Source organism: Erythranthe guttata, chromosome 9, assembly GCF_056151865.1.
Source record: "Erythranthe guttata isolate IM_541 chromosome 9, IM_541, whole genome shotgun sequence".
In the NCBI taxonomy this organism is placed as follows: Eukaryota; Viridiplantae; Streptophyta; class Magnoliopsida; order Lamiales; family Phrymaceae; genus Erythranthe; species Erythranthe guttata.
This window is the reverse complement of record NC_142541.1, coordinates 1,345,390-1,365,246: the sequence shown is the minus strand read 5'-3', so window position 1 is coordinate 1,365,246 and position 19,857 is coordinate 1,345,390. Positions and strand designations below refer to the sequence as shown.

The window sequence follows — 19,857 nt, the reverse complement described above, 5'->3', positions numbered from 1 at the left end:
ACGAAGCTCATATAAAACAACTCTGGTCCGATCTGCGTGAACCATCCTCTTCTAACTCTGTCAATCCTCTTCCAAACAAACATCATCCGGCGAAAATAACGATGTATATATAATCAAGTATCAACACAACTATTAAAAACTTCTGACCACCGTAGACATTAAAAGGCGATTAAAACGATGGAACGCTGGATAAATCTTCAAAAAAAAAAATTCTACACGATTTGATAGACACGATTTGATATAACGGCCAATGATCTCACGTAATTTTATTCCGTGATTTTAGGCAACGTATCAGCAAATCTCAAATCACGTAGTAAAGGAAATAAATGCGGATTAAAAATAAAACAGGGGTGTTAAAGGAAAATTATATAATATATTTTGCCACGTTGGCAAAATTGGGTCTATCTCAAAAAGGGGAAAAAAAATTAGATCTACCTCATTAGAAAATATGAACAATGGGTTATCCCTAATAAACCCTTTAAATAAAAGCTCGAATATGAAAAAAAATAAAAAATGAAAATCAATAAAAAATCACTAATTGAAACTTGAGATAAAAACAAAACAATTACCCTAACCCTTGTTCGCTAGAACACACTAGATTGTATCTCCCTTTTCTTTCTTCGGAGGGAAACGAAAAAAAAAAGAAAAAAAGAAAAGGAAAAGGAAAACGCACGAACTCAGATTCACCTTCTCAATCGCCTCCCCCATTAACGGGCGCCCGCCCTTCATTCATCCATTTTCATTCATCTGTTGTATGCTATTCCGGGTTGTTCGTTCATGCTATTTGAAGTAAACTATAAATTAAAGGCAATAAGGTCAGCTTTTTTAATATTTTTTTTCCTTTTTCCCCCTTGTTTGGAATTTTTTTTACTCAAATTTACAATCTCGTTATGCCCTAAGTTCGTGTTTGAGTTATTCAATTGAAGTAAGTACGGACATTTGAAAATGAAAATGTATTCAATTGAGTGGATGGTTTTGTTGATATGTTCGGAGAAATGGGTTTTTTTGTTTATATGCTTGTTGTTGCTGGTTATCGTATTGTTTTATCAGTTAAGGCTTGTTCGAACACAAATGTAATTGAATTTTGAGTTTTCCAGCTTATTGGTTATTGTTTGCTGTGTTTTATGGGTGTAAGTAGTTTTGTTGATTATGCTTCTGGTATTCATATTTGGAAGGGTTATGTATGAATTGGATATGAGTATTTTTTATTTTAGTTTTGAGGCCTCCAATTCGTTTTGTTAAAGGTTATAATAGATAGTTTTGACTGTACGAACTCTTTGTTGCCTAATGGCGAAATCATTTTCAATTTAAAGTTGGTTTAATTCGTTTGACGAGAATTGAATAATAAGAATTCTGATGAAAGGAAAGAATACTGAAGAATTTCATACCCTCCGTTAAATTCAAGTGAAATAGATAATACTAACTAAGTGACCTTCTTATGCTACAGGTCTGCATTTCTCAGGTAACAAGTTCCGATGTATGCAAGGACAATAAAATATAGAAATCAAAGATGGAATTCTGTGGTTCGACATAGCAAATATTCTTTTAGTTCCAGTTGCCGCGATTATTCTGCTGGACAATATTTGAGCCCTGCACCTAGGGCCAGTAGTTTGGCTGAGAGATATCTGTCAAATTCTTCGTTATTATTAGGTCTATCTTCTGAAAGAAGGTCCACAAGATTGAATTGGAAGTCGGATATTGGTTGGAGAAATTGTCATATAAGATATTACAGCTCCGAAGGTGATGGAAGGAACGCAAGTGAGGATAATCGTATCCCTAACAAAGATGTGGCTGATACGGATAAAGAGAAGATTCATAAGGAAAGTACAACCAACAGTGCAAGGCAATGTGAGGCACATGCTTTACTTGGGGAGCAAGATCAAATTGAGTGGCTAAAGAATGAAAAGCTTTCTATAGAGAACAAAAAAAAGGAGTCCCCTTTTCTAACTCGACGTGAAAGATTTAAAAATGAGTTCTTGCGAAGAATTGTTCCGTGCGAAAAAATGACAGTCTCATGGGATACTTTTCCATACTATCTTCAGTATGTGTTATCTCACTTTTGATTTTGCTTCTTTTCACCTGATAGTTACTTCTTCGGACTGAAAGTTGTTATTCTTGCAGTGAACACACTAAAAACCTTCTTCTGGAATGTACAGCCTCCCATTTGAAACATAACAAGTTCACCACAGATTATGGCGGCAGTTTGACCTCTTCAAGTGGGAGAATTTTGCTTCAAAGCATTCCAGGTAAGCTCTTCACTTACCCTTGTCCATATTCTTTCCCAACCTGCTGAGTGAAAGTATTTATTTGAATATATATGTTTCTCTCTTTTGGTTTGAAGGTACGGAGCTATATCGTGAAAGACTGGTCAGAGCACTTGCTAAGGATTTACAAGTTCCACTAATGATGCTTGATGGCAGCATTTTAGCTCCATATGTAAGTTTATAGTTTCATTTTCTTCCTGTAATGGGATCCATCCTTAAGATTGTTCCAGTTCTTCTTTGGCTTATGATGAAAATTAAAATTCTGTAGCCAGAAATGTAAGACCAACATTTTGCATCAGCAGATAATATGTTTTAAAACCCATCGTCAAGAATATGTCCCTCCCCTTTATGTCTGCATGATGAGTCCAATATCTTTATTTTCGCGTTTATGTTCATCTTGTTTTCTTGGTCACAAGAATGACCCAGATAAACTTTAAGTTGTCCTCTCTGTTGCATTAAAATCTTCATATGCCATTCTGCTGTTGACTTTTCAGGATTTTAGTGAAGATGAAAGTGAATCAGATGAGGAAAACTCTGAAGGTACATCAGATTCTGAAGTTGAGGATGAAAATGGTGCAAGTAATGAGGAAGATTATACCAGCAGTGAGGCAAGAACGGATGGTAGTGATGACGAAATTGATATTAATGCCTCTGCGGAAGCTTTGAGAAAGCTATTACCATGCAATATAGAAGACTTTGAGAAGGTAATGGTTTTCTGTTAAGATTCAAATTGTTATTATTCCTGGCCCATAAGGAGAGTCAAAGAAGGAAAATGGAAGACATTGTGCATACATCATCCAGAGCATAAATCTTTTGAACTCAACGAGCTGATCTTTGTGTAAACCACGTACTCAAGACACAAACATCTATGCCTATTGTCAGAACTTAGGGACTTTAATTGTATGTTATCAAATAGGAAGTGACAGAGAACCTCTTCATTTACCTGAAGTTGTTGAATATAATCAAGATGTTTTCAGTGGATTTTCTCTGTGGGAGGCGTATGGGAGTTACTATAATGAGCTAGAAACTCGATATTTTTTTAATGGTTTCTGATTTCTATTGAACAGAGTGTTTCTGGAGAATCTGAATGCTCCTCCACATCTTCGACATCAGAAACTGCTGAACCATCTGACAATGCTAATCATCCACTAAGGAAAGGTAACACCCTTTGGGTACTGTAACTTTGCTGTCATATTGAAATGTGTAAGATTTCTAGAGAAAAGTTGTCTCTTGATCTCTTTCTAATGATATGCTGAAGTTGTAATGTCCTTTGTTGTACCTACATAATTCACCAAACAACTTCACCCTTCCGTTTCCATCAGGTAAATTAGTTTCATTAATAAAACCTTGTTACAAAGAACCTGAATTCATATGTGAAATGTCAGCTCAAGAACACATGTCTTTATCGTGAATATTACTGCTAGCCTTTATCGTCAATATTACTGCTAGACCCAATTCAATCATAATTTTCCTTGAAACTGATCACATTCTAGGTGAGCTATGCATTAAAACGCAAGTGAAATCTTGACATGTGATTAGATAGGCTTCGTCAAACTGGAAAAGTACAATTTTGTTTTAAAATATTTGACGTTTCAAATCAAATTGCCATTGCAATAAATTATTGTTTTTCTGTCTTTGTGAAATAAGTAGAATTTTAACCATATAATTTTTTGTTTGGTTGATGTCACATATTTCTGTTACCAGGGGATCGTGTTAAGTACATTGGACCATCCATTAACGTGAGAGCCAATAAAAAGTGAGTGTCTTTTACATAGTATTTCATTTTTGTTAATTAATTTGTCATTTAGTCCTTTCTTTCTTATGCACGTGAATAATGGGAATATTTGATTGCTTGAAACCATTTGATTGAGTATGTGCTGACAACATGGTATCATTTCTCTGAGCAATATATTTCTACTTTCCAAATGAAGCAGATTTTCATTCGTGTTCCTTTTGGACATGTTATTGGTTCGTACATGTTTGATTGCCATCCTGCGTATAAAAAGTTGTTTGCTAAGATAATTAATTGTCTGGATAGTTTATTTGCCAAGTTTCCTTATCGTAATTAATGATGTATGAGTTATTCGTGATGTCGCCAATGCAAATTCAAATATGAGAGTTTGATAATTCCATTGTTCCCCTTACCATGCCACTATTTAACAAGTAGGATTTTTCTTGTGGTATTGCTCCATGATGAATTGGTTCTGTTGTATTCTACTGATTCTTCTCTCTTATACTGCTTGTGATGGAGATAATCCATTTTAGTGGTTAAGAAGTTGAAGGAACAAGAATCATGTAGATATGAGAAACTTTCCATGCAGAACCCAACATGAGGAAGACAAGGAGCACATTGCACTATCATTGAAGTATTTTAACCATCTATTATTATGAGAGCCATTAAGCTTCTGATGGATGACCTCCTCTAACTACCTAGTACATAGAGGCTTAATTTTGAGAAAATATGCTGATTGGTTATGAAAATATGCTTCCTCCTAAAGGAATAATGGATAAGTGGATTAAAACAGATGAATATAGTTGATCACCAGAGGGTGTAATCAGGAAGAAGAAAAAGTTTCATGAGTTTCTCTATTAAGAAGGAACTATGTTTATTTTATATATAGTTTCTCTCATAGTCGAACAAAGCTCTAACACACGAACACAGCCTGCTGAAGCTATATTTTTTGAACTTCCATTCTCAGAGAATTTCTTCGAAAGTAACGGCTACGGGGTATGAGTTATGACTTTATGTTTTTCTAATGGGGCATGATGCATGATTTTATTCTTTTTACAATTTTTAAACATACCTCTATATTTTTTACAATTTACAAATATGCCCCTATATTTATAATATTTACGCGTATCCGGATCCTAGTTTCTTGGAAATGCCGTATCGCCGTGTCCGCGTATCTTTGTGTCCGCATTCCGTGTCCGTGCTACATAGGGTTACACATATTCACACTTATCCTTTTCAGGCATTGAAATATTTTTGATCCAGATTCATGACTACATAGGAAATCAGGGATCTTTATTATACTTTTTGTTTCTTCTTTCCCTTTGTGGGTTTGGGTTTGGGTGTTGGTGTGGGTGTGGGTGGGGTTGCCATGGGCGGCATTCCTCATTTATATTACAACTCCCTCAGAAGAGCACATTGGCCTGATCTTTGAACTTGTCTACACCTGATCATTGACATATCCCATTCGTCACAGGATTGTATTGGGGAAGATTCCGACATCTGATGGTCCAACAAATGCTTATACTGTTTTTCGTGGCAGGTGGGTTGGTAAGTTTATGCATGTAGGGATGCTAATAATTTTTTTTGGGGTGTTGTGCTTGGCAATGGAGTCATCCAGCATTGTCTTAGATAAGATTCTAAACTGAATTCTCAAGAACGTAAATGTATAAACAACTATGGTTCTATTTCTATATTTTATTTTTGTAGCATGAAGTGTACCTTTTCATGTGGTTTGCTAATGTAGGCTGCTTTAATCAATCTTTCTGTATCGTGACTTGCCTTTTTCGGTTTAGTTAAGCTATCTTGTGGCTTTTAGCTGCTTACTCTATGCATTTCGAATTTTCGTGTTGATTGAGATACACTCTTCTGTTCTTCATGTGTATGCATTTGCTGATATATTCTGGATACCTGTATCCTTGCAAATTTGTTTAGATTATGAGCAGTCTAATTTATATATACTATTTTTTCAGGAGTTTGTCTAGTGGCCAACGAGGGGAGGTGTATGAAGTGAATGGCGACCAAGTAGCTGTTATCTTTGAAATTAGTGGCAAGATAACCGAGGAAGTAAAGGACGAGAAAAGTGTTGAACCGACTGCTGAACCGTCAGTTTGTTGGCTTTCTGGTACAAATTACTAAGTTAATAAATGCATTCTTCTTTTGGTATTATATATCAATCTACCTTCTACTCCACTCTACTTGGGTAGATAAGTTTTTACTCTGCCTGGAGGTTTCATTGCTCAACTCCTCTCTTTTTTATTTTATTAAAAGGGTAGTTGCAATGACCTACATCAGAGAAGCACACGGTTTCTAGATGTTCTTTGCTATTTGTGGTTCAACTATGCTTTGCTCTTGTAGAAGCTTGGAAAAGGAGGCCTCTTCTGTCTTTATGTGTTACTAATATTGTAGTTCGGTTTTATATGATGGTTATAAATGGTGCTTGTTAGGCACTTTGTGAAACCTATTGGTTCTGATGCTGTGCCTAAAAACTCTTAACTGGTTTTGCTGTGAGCATTTTGCTAATCAATTTTGGAGTTGTACTTGAAGTTCAGTTTTTAATTATATGTAAAATGGGAAAATGTGAGGATATTTCTCTGCCAGCCACATTTGGTAAGTTGTGATTAATAATGTTTGTAGAACTTGAATAGTGAAAAGTAATTGTGGGACATAGTCATCTAACGGCAAAAAAACTTGATTGTAATTGGAACACGGAAATGGAAAATTAGTACTTGAAATGCAGAAAGGCAATCATAGGTTTTCTCATCCAGAACTATCTTGAAGTTTGTGGCACTGACTACTTGTATGTTTTCATATTTCTTGGTGACCCTACAGAAAATAGATGCTGAGATTTATTTCGGGTGGACGTTATCTTTTGTTTGTTCTTCGTTGCTTTTCTGTTCTTCTATGAGACGACATAAAAGCATGTTTTATAAATTACCTTCAAAGATTCCCCTTTGTCTAGAAAGTTATTCATGGGCTCTACATTTTATCTTTACCTATTTTTGATCTTTGTTCGAGCAATCTTAATTGTTTGGACCTTCTCTATTGCCACAATGAATTTGTAGTAACGAGCTTTAGGAAGCTGTATCTCAACCTAGTATGATTTTCTATGCTACTGGTTTCATCTCTTAGGCCTGTATTTTTTTTTATGTGAAGGTTGAATCATTCATAAACAATGAAAATCCTGACTATAAACTGCCTTCTTTGTCATCTACAATTGCAGTAAAGGATATTGAATATGATCATGATGCTCAAACTCACGACTGTTATGTTGCGATGGAAGTGCTTTGCGAGGTGCTGATGTCGTATGACTATGTTATGAGTATATTAATGAACATTTTTCATGTATGGGTTTTTGGTTTTCTGCTGTTACATTTTCCCATGATGATTGCAGGTCTTGGAGTCTCAACAACCACTCATGGTTTATTTTCCAGATTCTTGTCAGTGGCTATCAAAGGCAGTTTCAAAGTCAGACCGGAAAGAGTTCGTTAGCAAATTGCAAGAGATGTTTGACCAATTATCAGGGCCTGTTGTTTTGATTTGTGGACAAAACAAAGTGGAAACTGGGTCAAAAGAAAAGGAGAAATTTGTAAGTTTCAGTTGCATCTCCTCTGTGCTCAACAGGGGTGTTGCTTCAGTATCTATATCCTGTCTCCATTTGTAGCTCTTATTTGCTGGACAGGAAATGATGCTTCTATGTGTAACTTTTCCCTTTTGGTTTTCAACAGACAATGATACTTCCAAATTTGGGCCGTTTAGCTAAGTTGGTAATCTCTACGATCTCTGAACTCTTTTGCCTTGAAGCGATACTTCTTTATTTGTAAACAGTTTATCTGGCATGTTCGTCGACTTAGCTGCTTCCTGATCTCTTGTATTTTAGGACTTCCAACTGTTTTATGTGTTTTTACTGATGGTTCTGGAAAAGAAGTTTCATATATCTGAAGTTGTATGCTTAATAACTAGCTTAGTGCATTCACAGTTGACAAATAATATGGCAATGTGATTTGGAATATTAAGATTTTGAAAATATTATAAGACTAGCCTCTGTGCATGTGTGCCATAGGGCATCTTTATTGAACTGTTTCTGACAAAAAAAAAAAAAAAGAAAATCAAATTTGATTTAGGAAAAAGATAGATCGTTTGATGTAACGATAAAACTTGTTAAAACTACAGCTGACTTGGAAATGTGAAGTAAATCGAATCATGTCAACATTTCAAATGAAATGCATTCAGAATCTGGTTTGTTATTTTCATGAAAATGCAGATATAAGGACATCGATAACTACTAACTAATCTGCATACTATTTTACTGAGAACCTATAATGTGTTAATATTTTTCTCTGCACCAGGATATTGAATTGTGGAATAGTTTAACTGTTTAGTTGACATCTTTTGGTCTGGATATCGAATTGTTAGTTTATATTGTTTCTCCCTATGAGTCAAATTTAGCCTTGCATTTTCACAGGAATAATATTCTTGATACGATATAAGGATTTTTGTTTTTCAGCCTTTCCCTTTGAAGAGACTTACAGAAGAATTAAAATCCACTAAGCGATCTGATGAGGATGAAATATATAAGCTATTCACCAATGTGATGTGTTTACATCCCCCAAAGGTAATTTTTTATCACCTCATATTTCTAGGAATCCATTTCTTGTTGAGGTTTCTGCATTTTTCGCTTTGAATGAATATTCTTTGTTTACTAGCTAAGACCAGTTATTTACTAGAGTTGCCCTTCTGTTGACGTGCATTGGCTCGATTAACGAAGCAATTGTAACAAACATTTTCTTCCAATGCTCAATTCCTTGTCTTCAATCTCTCTCCACTTGGCTATCTTATACTTTTTTCTTAACAAACACTGCTCTAAACAGTATGAATGGTTGTTTGCCTCCATTCGCACTATGAGACATTAGACATGCTAAAGTACTGGCACAATATTAATCAACTAGACATGTCATGGGAAAAAAATTCGAAGAAGTGCTTGGGGTTTATCTGTTATTATTTGAAGTTATGAAACAATTTGGTATAGGTGGTTAACTTTGCAATATTATATGATAATTGCAGGAGGATGATCTCTTGAGGATATTCAATAAACAGATCGAAGAAGACAGGAGAATAGTGATAACTCGAAGCAACCTAAGTGAAATGCATAAGGTACATCCACAATTTTGTTGTGATGTTATGTTGATATATCTTTTGTTAACTGTTATAGATCGATTCATATACATTCTGCAACAACCCTTTTTTTCTTTCTCTTCTGATGTCAATAACTAGAATGACAAAAGGAGGATGTCAGCATATCTGGGATAAAATGATTATATCTATATCAGTATACCTGCTAATGCCCTAAACCTTTGCGTACTTAGTATTGGGGCCACAGAGAGATGTTTTTTTGACTCGCACTGAAAAACCAGCCTTTTTATTTATTGTAATACATAAGGATGATGCATTGTATTTTCTGAGGTATCTATATATATATATATATATATATATATATATATATATATTATGTATTAAGGATTACCAAATTCTATTTATTAATTTCAGGTTCTCGAGGAGCACAACTTGTCATGCATGGACTTGTTGCATGTAAACACTGATGGCGTAATATTGACAAAACAGAGTAAGAATGTCCATCTCTACAACCATGTTAAATGTATACATGGCACTGCTAGATCAAAAGACTACTCGTTTCTTTTCAATCCTATAGATTCTTCGCTGCATTTAAATGGTAGATGTTTCCTGTGTCAATTGTGATGTAAGGGAGGTACAAATTCCTTTTCAAGAGTGGTTGTGTTTCTTGCCCACACATCCTGGGGCAAGATGTAATTTTTTAAGTGGTGACGTAGCATCCGAATGAATATTGCTCATCCATACAATGCTCTCTGCTATCCAGATCCAAGTATTGCATCTGGGCAATAGCAGTTTCATGCTAAAATATAAAGAAAATACAAGCATCACGTCGAGTTAGAATTAAATAAAATTTGTAGTTTAATCTACATCAATTCCAATGTTTGATGCATGATACTGTCTATTTGAACTACAAGTACATTAGAGTTTAGAGCAGATGTATTTGCTTTGCGTGGGGGCATATATAGGTAGGTGGGGTGTTGCACAGGGTTGTTGGAGGTCTTCAAAGGTAGGAGACATGGTTACCTGTTGTTTTACCGCGTATCTATTTCTGTCATCAGGTTGAACCAAAGCGTTCTAGTTACTGAACAAACTACACTTTCATGTGTCATTTGCTAAGACAGATTGCGGATTATAATTGCACATTGCAATTCCAATGTTTTTGAGCTAAATTCCAAGGAATCCTGCAACGAGTGCGTTTCAGTCTGACAGGGATATTACATGGTAGTAATTTTGTCAATTGACATCTGAATTACAGTTATACGATGGATAAGATTATCTCCATTTGAAGATCCATGACAAGATGCCAATATGCTGTGCTCTTTTACCTTGTCCCTTGATCTCTTTTGAGCTTCCTATAGGTGTTAGTGTAGAAAGAAGTGCACAATATCGTTCACAACTAAGATATAACTGCAAAGGACACTCCATGGTTAGCTGCTCATACAAAAGAGTAATAGTACATCAGACTGACTATAGAAAAGGGTTTTAGACAGTTGTTGGCTTTTGTCTTAACATTTGGAGTTGGGACTGTGGAAGCAATCTTTTACTCTTGGTCACACTGTTATATTTATAGATGATGCTTTTGGTCATCTTTATAAACGAGATAGATCGAAATTTGCCCATCGTTTAATTTAACAATGAGGTGATGTGTTAACTATTTAACTCTGATACCGAGAATAAACATTTTGCTATGTGAGTAAAATATGGCAAAACTTTGTGTTCTTTGTTTGTGTGTCTGTAAATGTTGCAAGCCATGACATAGATGGTAGTATAGTAAGTAATGCAGTTTTCATGTCAAGCATTGGCAAAGAAAACTAACTTTTCAAGCATTTCAGTTCTGTTCTTTTTTTAGTGACTCTAATATCCATATGTAATTCCATTTTGCTTATGGATTACAGAAGCAGAGAAGGTTGTAGGCTGGGCCAAAAGTCATTACCTTTCCTCATGTCTCCTTCCTTCAGTTAAAGGGGACAGGCTGCAGGTGCCTCGTGAGAGGTAATTGTCTCTGCATTTGTGGTTATCGGATTGAATCAACTTTCATTTACTCAAGTTGAGTGCTGTAATTGTCACGTGTAGCTTTGAACTTGCAATTTTGAGGCTGAAGGAGCAGGAATCAGCGTCCAAGAAGCCTTCACAGAGTTTAAAGGTTTTCATCTTTTATTATTATTATTATTATCACCCAAATTCTTTCTATATCACTTCTGGTTATACTGAAGAAACAACTTGTTGCAGAATCTTGCTAAAGATGAGTATGAGACCAACTTTGTTTCATCAGTAGTCCCTCCTGGCGAGATTGGTGTCAAATTTGATGACGTTGGTGCCCTTGAAGACGTGAAAAAGGCATTGAATGAACTTGTGATTCTCCCTATGCAGAGGCCTGAGCTTTTCTCCCGTGGAAATTTGCTAAGGGTAACTTATTGTTATATGTAGTATGCAATTGTTCCATTTTATTGTCCCTCCGAATCTCAAACATGCTTTTCTCTTCAGCCTTGCAAAGGGATATTGCTTTTTGGTCCCCCAGGAACTGGAAAAACCCTTCTTGCAAAAGCACTTGCAACTGAAGCTGGTGCTAATTTTATCAGCATTACCGGTTCCACACTTACATCTAAGGTGAGTTTGCATTCTGACCTTTGTACACTTATAATTTTGTCGAGATTATTTTCAGCTGTTAAATAGGCCCTGCTCACAAATATTAGGTCGTAATGGATTGTCGTATAGCCGTAATAATTAATTTGTACTAATGTTTAGTTTGCTAATCCATCACAACTTTATATTCTAAGTTTAGCCAACATCGCTGCTAGTGTGATTAAGTTAGACAAGGAAAACTAAGTAAAGTTAGACAAGGAAAACTAAGTAATAGGGTTGATAACTTGATATCAAATAGAAGTGCATTTCTTATTCTGTCTATCATCATTTAATTCTTATGACATTGCTAACATTTTTTTATTCGCTTCTGATGCAGTGGTTTGGGGATGCTGAAAAACTTACTAAAGCACTCTTCTCTTTTGCAAGCAAGCTGGCTCCTGTAATTATTTTTGTCGATGAGGTGAGACCTCCGTCATTTGTGTTTCTCTTTCTAATTGCGGTGTTTCTTTCTTCTAATTGAGTTTCCCGTCCTTAATGAACTGCAAAGTGCAAAGTGAGCTACATCCATGGTGTTTAGTTTATGTTGAAGTTCTACATTTTACTCAAAAACTGTATGATGAAATTAACATTCAAGTTGATGTGTTAGCGTTAATTTAAAAACTATGGCACCTTCTTAGCTATTGCTAGAGAAGAATATTTGCATTGAACTCTTAGTACAGCATTCAACTACCTTTGCGAGTCTAGATTTATAGAAGTTTTAATATTATAGAAGAACATTCATGAAACAGGTTAGCTATAAAACTTACTTATAAAGGAAGTCCAGTATCGTATTGGCTGATAAGGATCTACATAGATTAGTGATGATGTATTTTGTGGTTGCTCTGTCAATGTTAATATAGAGTAGCCGTTCCTTGTGTTCGTAATTGTGAGTTCAATAAACCTGGTGTAAAGACGTTTCCAATTTAATTAGCATATATAGTAATTACCGCCTAAGCAATGTTTAGAAGTTTTGCAGAATCTGTGGATTTATCACAAGTGACCAAGCACAATAGTTTCGTCCTTTCCGTTTCCTATCAGGAGAAAGGATGGGGGAATTGGGGAGGAAAAAAGTAAAAACAATAGAAAAAATTCTCATTTTGGTTTTTTAATTAATTTTTCCTGTACACCATGCTTGTGAGTGCAGGTTGACAGCTTGCTCGGTGCTCGTGGTGGTGCTTTTGAGCACGAGGCAACCAGAAGAATGCGAAATGAGTTTATGGCTGCTTGGGATGGTTTGAGGTCGAAAGACAGCCAGAGAATTCTTATCCTCGGTGCTACAAATAGGCCATTTGACCTGGACGATGCTGTCATTCGCCGTTTACCAAGAAGGTAAACTTTTTTTTTTTTTTTTAATGGCGAGTCGATATTGTCTGACATACTCACTGCCAAATATCTCTGTAAAAAGAGAAGATAAACTGGGATGCATAGACTGTTTCTGAAAGAATATGTTTTGGTTGATTTTAGGATATACGTGGACCTGCCAGATGCGCAAAATCGTCTGAAAATACTGAAGATAATTCTAGCTCGAGAAAATTTGGAACCTGAGTTTTCTTTCGAAGAACTTGCAAATGCTACTGAAGGTTATTCGGGGAGCGATCTGAAGGTGATGCATCGAGTTTCATACTCTGGAGACAAATGATCCATACTCATGTCGAAACTGTTTTGATTTTTATTTTTTTGGCCTGCAGAATCTTTGTGTTGCTGCAGCATATAGACCTGTCCAGGAATTGCTGGAAGATGAAATCAAGGTGAACACTTTGGCGTCTTGATTAGTACAGTTTCAAAAATTATTCAATTCATCAAATGATCAATATTCCTTCACTCTTCGGATTTTGTTCCTCAAACCATAAGTTCGCCATATCTTAATTCATTAAAGTCAAGATGTACAAGCATATCGTCCTTGAACCATTCATGACCTGCCTTCTCTTTGTGTGCTAACTAAGATATGGCCAATCAATGAAATCTTTCGTTGATATCTTTAAATTTTCACCTCTTTTTCAAAAGGAAGATAGGATAGGAGAGTTCGGAAAATTTCACGAAAGCCAGTAACCCTGGATTACAAAATGCATCATAATAGACACAAGGAACAAATGCATAAGTTCAGTTAAACACAGCCTCAATTGTTAAATGTTTTCTCAAATTTGAGTACGTATTTCTTCTTAGCATCTGCATTTGTGTTATCTCCTTACAGGGTGACAAAATCCATGGAGTTCCAGCTTTAAGATCACTCAAGGTGGAAGATTTTACTCATTCTAAAGCCAAGGTAAAACTCTATGAAATGATATCTAGCTAAAAAGAAATGTTCGTATAATTCTTTAGGACAAATTTGTAGTGTGGCTTTATCAGTAACTAAACCCTCTTTTCAGGGAAATTAGTTTGATACATTATGATTAATCGTAAGTGCATTTTTCATTACCGTTTTTATAGGTGGGGCCATCAGTTGCATACGATGCGGCTAGTATGAATGAGCTCAGAAAATGGAACGACCAATATGGTGAAGGAGGAAGCAGGAGAAAATCGCCGTTTGGTTTTTGATACTTCTAGCATCTCAATACTTAGACGATTTTGTTTTGTTTCCAATATTAAGTCAAAAGCTGCGAAACAGTTGTACGTGCGAGGTCAAATTTCTTTCTCTCCCTTCTTTTTTTTCTCCCTATCAGAGAGAAATCCGAGAGAGTCTCTCGTTTACACAATTTGAAGTGGTAGGTCTCCTAAATTAATAGGCATAGAAGAAACATGCTAATTTGCAGTTGTATCTTTAGAATAGTAACTTAAATCATCCTTTCTTGATTGTAAATGATCTTCATGGTCCATTTGAGCTGAGTTTACCAGTTATTATCGGACTCTGGCGTTCTCTCTGTCAGAGACTTGTGGGCTACGATTATTACTCGAATTAGAAATTTTGAAGTTATATTTGATATCATTACATTCAGTTGGTGTCAATTTCTTTTTTAAAGCGAATAATGCAATACTGTTGATGGAAGATGTGTGACGAATTTCTCGACATGTTTTGGCTGTAATTGCTTAATTGCACGTAAAAGGATCCGTAAGCATTGTCTTATCTGAAATTTCCTTTCGAATGGTACATTTTGTTACCCGGAGTTAGCAAAACTTTATTTTTATTCGCTGTTATACTCGAGCAACTGATGTGATTATATCCACACATTTTAAATTTTCAAAGTTTTTGTAAATACCCACACAAGTATGCTATCGGCTTCTATATATGATCTATTAGTTAAAACAAAAATATGAGTAGGGATGACGATTTACTCAACTTGGACTGGATTCGTTAAGGATCCATGAGCATTGGATCCAAAAAGAACTGTCGTTCAACAACAATTACAGAAATACCACTCAATAGATAATTGTCGTTTACCAATAATTATAGAACTGCACTCACACGAATAATTACAAAATTGCCACTCAACATCGTAATTAAAGAACTACCACTCAACATTGTAATTATATAACAACCATTTAACAGTAATTACATAACTACTACTCACGAAGTAATTATAGAATACCAATCAACAATAATTACAAAACTGTCATTCCACCAATTAATTATAAAATTGTCACTCAACAATATTTACATAACTACCACTAAATAATAGTTATAGAACTGCAACTCATCAATAATTACAAATCTGGCACTCAACAGTTAATTAAAGAACTGTCACTCAACAAGTAGTTACAGAACTGCAACTCAACAAATAATTATAGAACCGCTATTCAACATTAATTAAAGAAGTAACACTCACAAAGAAGTGTCACTCACCAAGTAATTACATAATTGTCACTCACCAAGTAATTACAGAAATACCACTCATCAACAATTACAAAACAGAGGTTCAACAAATAATTTCAGTATTGCCATTTATCAGTAATTATAGAACGACCATTGACCAGGTAATTACAGAGCTGCCATTCAACAACAATTACAGAACATCCACTCATCAAGTAATTACATAATTGCCACTCAACAAGTAATTACAAAAATGCCCCTCAATAGTAATTACATAACTGTGTGTGTGAGAGAGAGAGAGAGACTTGTCTGACGACGGTTGAATGAGCGCTGCAGACGACGATTGGAGGCAGCGACGAAGAAAGCGTATGAGAAGTGGTGATCAGTTGGAACTTGACGACTTAAGAACCGTGAAAGATCCAATTTTTAAAAGTTGTCAACTTAGTCCGGTCCAATTTATTCGTAACTAGATTTAATGCAAATCGGATACATATAAATCGAATCGAATATGGTTAGATCCATAGAACCAAAACCAATTTGGCAACCGCCCATCCCTATATATGAGTATCATAGAAGATTTGTGGGTCAACCTTTTGTGTTAAATTCTTTCCCCCCAAAAGGACCTTAATAATAAGGTCCAACAAGCAGTTGACCACTTGACTATATTAAAACAACCCTTTATGACAAAAACAAAAACCTCGTAGCCGCCGTTGTTTTAGGCTTTTACCCTCAACCCCAAAACTATATAGAAATCCCATTTCCAACCCTTTCTCCGTACCACAATCCAACAAATGAACTTCCATAAATTACAAAATCCACCCACAAATATTTCATAAATTGACAAAATCACCCCCACCACCCCTCTTTTAGATCTCATCTTCTAAACTCTCGGCTCCAACTCCCAAGTAACACTTCTTCTTCTTCCTCGCTCCGGCCACACAGCTTCAGCATCCAAAATCAATGGCTATTCCTCGTAGAAAAGGCAAGTTAATCTTCGTAATTACTGTTTCTCTGCTTATTTCAGATTTTTTCGTTTTCGTCCCACGTTTTTCTTCTTGCCTTGTTCTTGCATCACCACCGCATTCGAACTCAATAATCGAAACCGACAGCGGAAACGCAAACCCAATTGAGGAAAATCTGCCCGACCAAACCCTAGATTCCGTCTTTCTGAAACAACAGCAGCTCCAATTAGATAAATTCCAAGAATTAGTTCAAAACCTCACCCACCTCATTTCTAGGTTAGAATCCCATTTTTCCGATGCCCCAGAAAAAATGAAGAAGAACCCCCCTTTGTTATCTCCCTCTCACCACGAATCAAACGACGCCGTTTTGATAAATGAAGAAAAACCAGTTCCAGTAAAAGAAGTAAGTATAAAGGAGGAAGGACAAGTGAGTGGGTCAATGTTGGTTACGAAGTACAACTCGTTCTGGTCGGAGCGGTTTCAATTCGTCTCGGCCGTGAAATTGAGCTCGACCCCGACATGCGTGAACGTCTTGCCGTATCGGGATTTCGAGGGCATGAGCAAATACTTCGCCGTGGGCGACAACAACGGCAAACTGTACATCTTCGTCCGGAGCGGCGACATTTCCCTCGAGTTCAACACGTTCCCCGAGGCGTCGGATCCTTCTCCGATCACGGCTATGGTGTCTTATCTCTCCCTCTACAAGAACGAGACCACGATCGTGACTGGCCACGAAAACGGGGCTATAGCGACCCACCGAGTTTGGGAGACAATGCTCAACAACGGCGACGAGTGGAGCTCTCTCCACTTTGAGAGGGCCGCGAGATTCGAAACCCCCGATTCAGGGGGCGGTGCCCCCCGCATTGGCCTTCTAGAAGTTCACCATGTCGGTAGGAAGAAATACATTCTCGCATCGGATAACGGCGGGAAAATAACCGTTTTCAAAGAAAACGGGGCGCTCCACGGATCCGTTACCTCCACTAGAAAACCCGTTGCTTTCTTGAAACAAAGACTACTGTTTCTCACCGAGAACGGGGCGGGTTCGTTGGATTTGCGGACCATGAAGTTGAAGGAGACGGAATGCGAGGGCTTGAACAATTCTTTCGCCCGGAATTACGTTTTCGACACTACGGACCGTTCGAAGGCGTACGGCTTCACCTCAGACGGCGATTTGATCCACACGTTATTGTTGGGAGATGTAATGAACTTCAAGTGTCGTGTTAGGTCGAAAAGGAAGCTCGATCTCGAAGAGCCAATGGCTTTACAAGCAATCAAAGGCTACTTGCTTATTGCTAATAAAGAGAAGGTTCTTGTGTACAACGTCTCGTCTCAGAATTACGTTAGGGTTGGAGGTGGGCTGAGGCTTTTATTCTCTGCAGGCCTCGACGAAATTATAGCGTCATTCTTGAATCAACAAGTTGTTGATGTGAGTATAGAGAAGGGTGTATCTACGATACCGTTGATCACGAGTGATTACGAGAAGCATGTGATTATAAGTCTTGGAAATGGGTACGTCGCCATGTACCGTTCGAACCTACCCGTTTTCAAGAACGAGTTTAGTAGCATAATGTGGACGAGCCCCGTTTTGTTTTTCGTTCTCTTCTTGTTCGGTGCGTGGCATTTTTTCGCAAACAAGAAGGAGGCGCTCACCTCGTGGGGCCCGGCGGACGACCCTTTTGGTGCTTCTTCCGGGTCTGTTACGGGTGGGGCTCCGGAAGCTTCTAGAAGCTCAGAGATTATGGAGATGAGAGGCGGCGGTGTTGGCGGTGGCGGTGGGCTGAGGGGTTCTTCTTCGAGGTACGTTTCTCCACCTCGGTACTCTGGCGGTGATGCCCGTTTTAGGGCGGCGTCGGATTTGAAGTTTAGGGGGTCGAACGTTGAATCGGGAGGCGTTTCGAAGAGGAGGGATGGCCTTTTCGTAAATAGTCAAGTTGCTGATGATAGTAATTGATTGACAGGTTTGTTTTCGTTTGTTTTCCCACGTTTGTTGTAGTTTAATAACTTGTGTTTTTGTAACATTATTATAGCGAAAAAAGAAACAAAATAATTGGGAAATCTAAAGCAGTTTTTTTTTTTCTTATTTTCCTTCAAAAATTTTAATCTTATAATGTGATTTTAATTACTACAGGTAAAATAATGGGCTTATGTCTTTTTTTATTGCATGCTAAAAAAAATTCAAGAATGGTTTAAATATGTAATATACATAAGATTTTGAATGCTATGTTACATGAACTCATGATCCTAGTATATGTTTTTTTCTCTGTGTGTGTATATATATATACACATGCACATCTGTATTTATGTATATATTTATACATTTGCTTCTTACACTATTATGACATGTATTCCCATTCTTGGGAAAGATTGCTATATTATGCAGTTAAACCTCTATAATTTAATATCGGACATCTTACTAATTAATTAAATAGGTAGTCAAGAACTAATCTAATCCAATTTAATTCAGTTAATCCGATTCATGTAACCGAATGAGGCCGATGAAAAATTGAATTTAGGCCCATCAGGCCTATTGGACTCAATTTGGGCCTCCACTACTCGTATTCCAATTTGGGCTATTAGTTTAGTTTGAGTTGATTCTTGATCAAAATTTGAGTTGATACTTGATCAAAATATATATATGGATTTAATAAAACAATTTTAGGTCTCTCTCTCTCTCTCTCATATAAATATATGGGGCAAATTACGGCCACCCCTGAGGGTAAGGTTAAATTAAAAAAAAAACCTCTCTTGTTTGGACAATTACATCTACTGTTCAACTATGTATTTATCGTCTTGTAAAAAAATCCCACATTCAGTAGGTAAGTTTGATATTGTAAATATGAACGTGTAAGACAATACATAGTTAAGAGGATAATTGCAATTACCCAAACATTATGGGATTTTTTTCGTAATTTGACTGTATTTTAGGGGGGGTCGCCGAAATTTGACCAAGAATATATCATTGTTATATACACTTATTACTATATCCATTATGTTGTCAATTCGATGTGCTTATGTAATTAGATCTTTTATTCATGTATTAGGAATTTGAATTTATAAATAGATGAAATAAAGAAAATTCAAAACACAAGTTGAGAGTAGAGGACAAGAAAAATGAGATGGTAATAAAATTTGGAGTGTAGTGTAATACTAACTTTGGTGTGGATAAAAAGGATTCTGTCCACCCACCGACCCTCTTAGATTCGTCAATTAATTTCGAAGAATATTTCATTTTTTTGTTGTTTGTCCTTTTTTTATATTTATTTAATTAATTATAATTAGTTTATTTATTTTATTTTTTATTTTGTCGCCCGCACTCACCGCTACAACCACATTCAATTCGCGCATGCGTATTCACACAATTAAGTAATTCACTATTTGTTTAGACTATGACCTCCATTTTGT

At 36.4% G+C, this 19,857-nt stretch overlaps 2 protein-coding genes across 5 annotated transcripts; both read left to right on the top strand.

Moving 5' to 3' along the window:
• Positions 1-489: 489 nt before the first annotated feature.
• LOC105952229 (uncharacterized) lies at positions 490-14,586 on the top strand. Of its 4 annotated transcripts, none has more exons than XM_012975760.2 (25): positions 553-815; positions 1,448-2,041; positions 2,122-2,246; positions 2,342-2,436; positions 2,759-2,968; positions 3,332-3,422; positions 3,969-4,020; positions 5,471-5,536; positions 5,967-6,118; positions 7,217-7,287; positions 7,388-7,582; positions 7,722-7,760; positions 8,501-8,608; positions 9,058-9,147; positions 9,541-9,616; positions 11,022-11,118; positions 11,200-11,269; positions 11,356-11,532; positions 11,611-11,733; positions 12,086-12,169; positions 12,893-13,077; positions 13,213-13,351; positions 13,437-13,496; positions 13,940-14,011; positions 14,176-14,586. In XM_012975760.2, exons 2-25 carry the CDS (start codon positions 1,476-1,478, stop codon positions 14,281-14,283), a joined length of 3,051 nt encoding a protein of 1,016 aa, XP_012831214.2. In that variant the 5' UTR covers positions 553-815; positions 1,448-1,475; the 3' UTR covers positions 14,284-14,586. The 4 variants fall into 4 exon arrangements, with proteins under 4 accessions (XP_012831215.2, XP_012831214.2, XP_088679590.1 ...); XM_088823463.1 differs by lacking the exon at positions 553-815 and adding an exon at positions 828-925; XM_012975761.2 differs by lacking the exon at positions 5,471-5,536 and having other exon boundaries at positions 490-815.
• Positions 14,587-16,274: 1,688 nt separating this feature from the next.
• Positions 16,275-18,535, top strand: LOC105952230 (putative membrane protein At1g75140). Its single transcript, XM_012975763.2, has one exon. The coding sequence runs from the start codon at positions 16,454-16,456 to the stop codon at positions 18,404-18,406; it is 1,953 nt and encodes a 650-aa protein (XP_012831217.2). The 5' UTR covers positions 16,275-16,453; the 3' UTR covers positions 18,407-18,535.
• Positions 18,536-19,857: the final 1,322 nt, after the last annotated feature.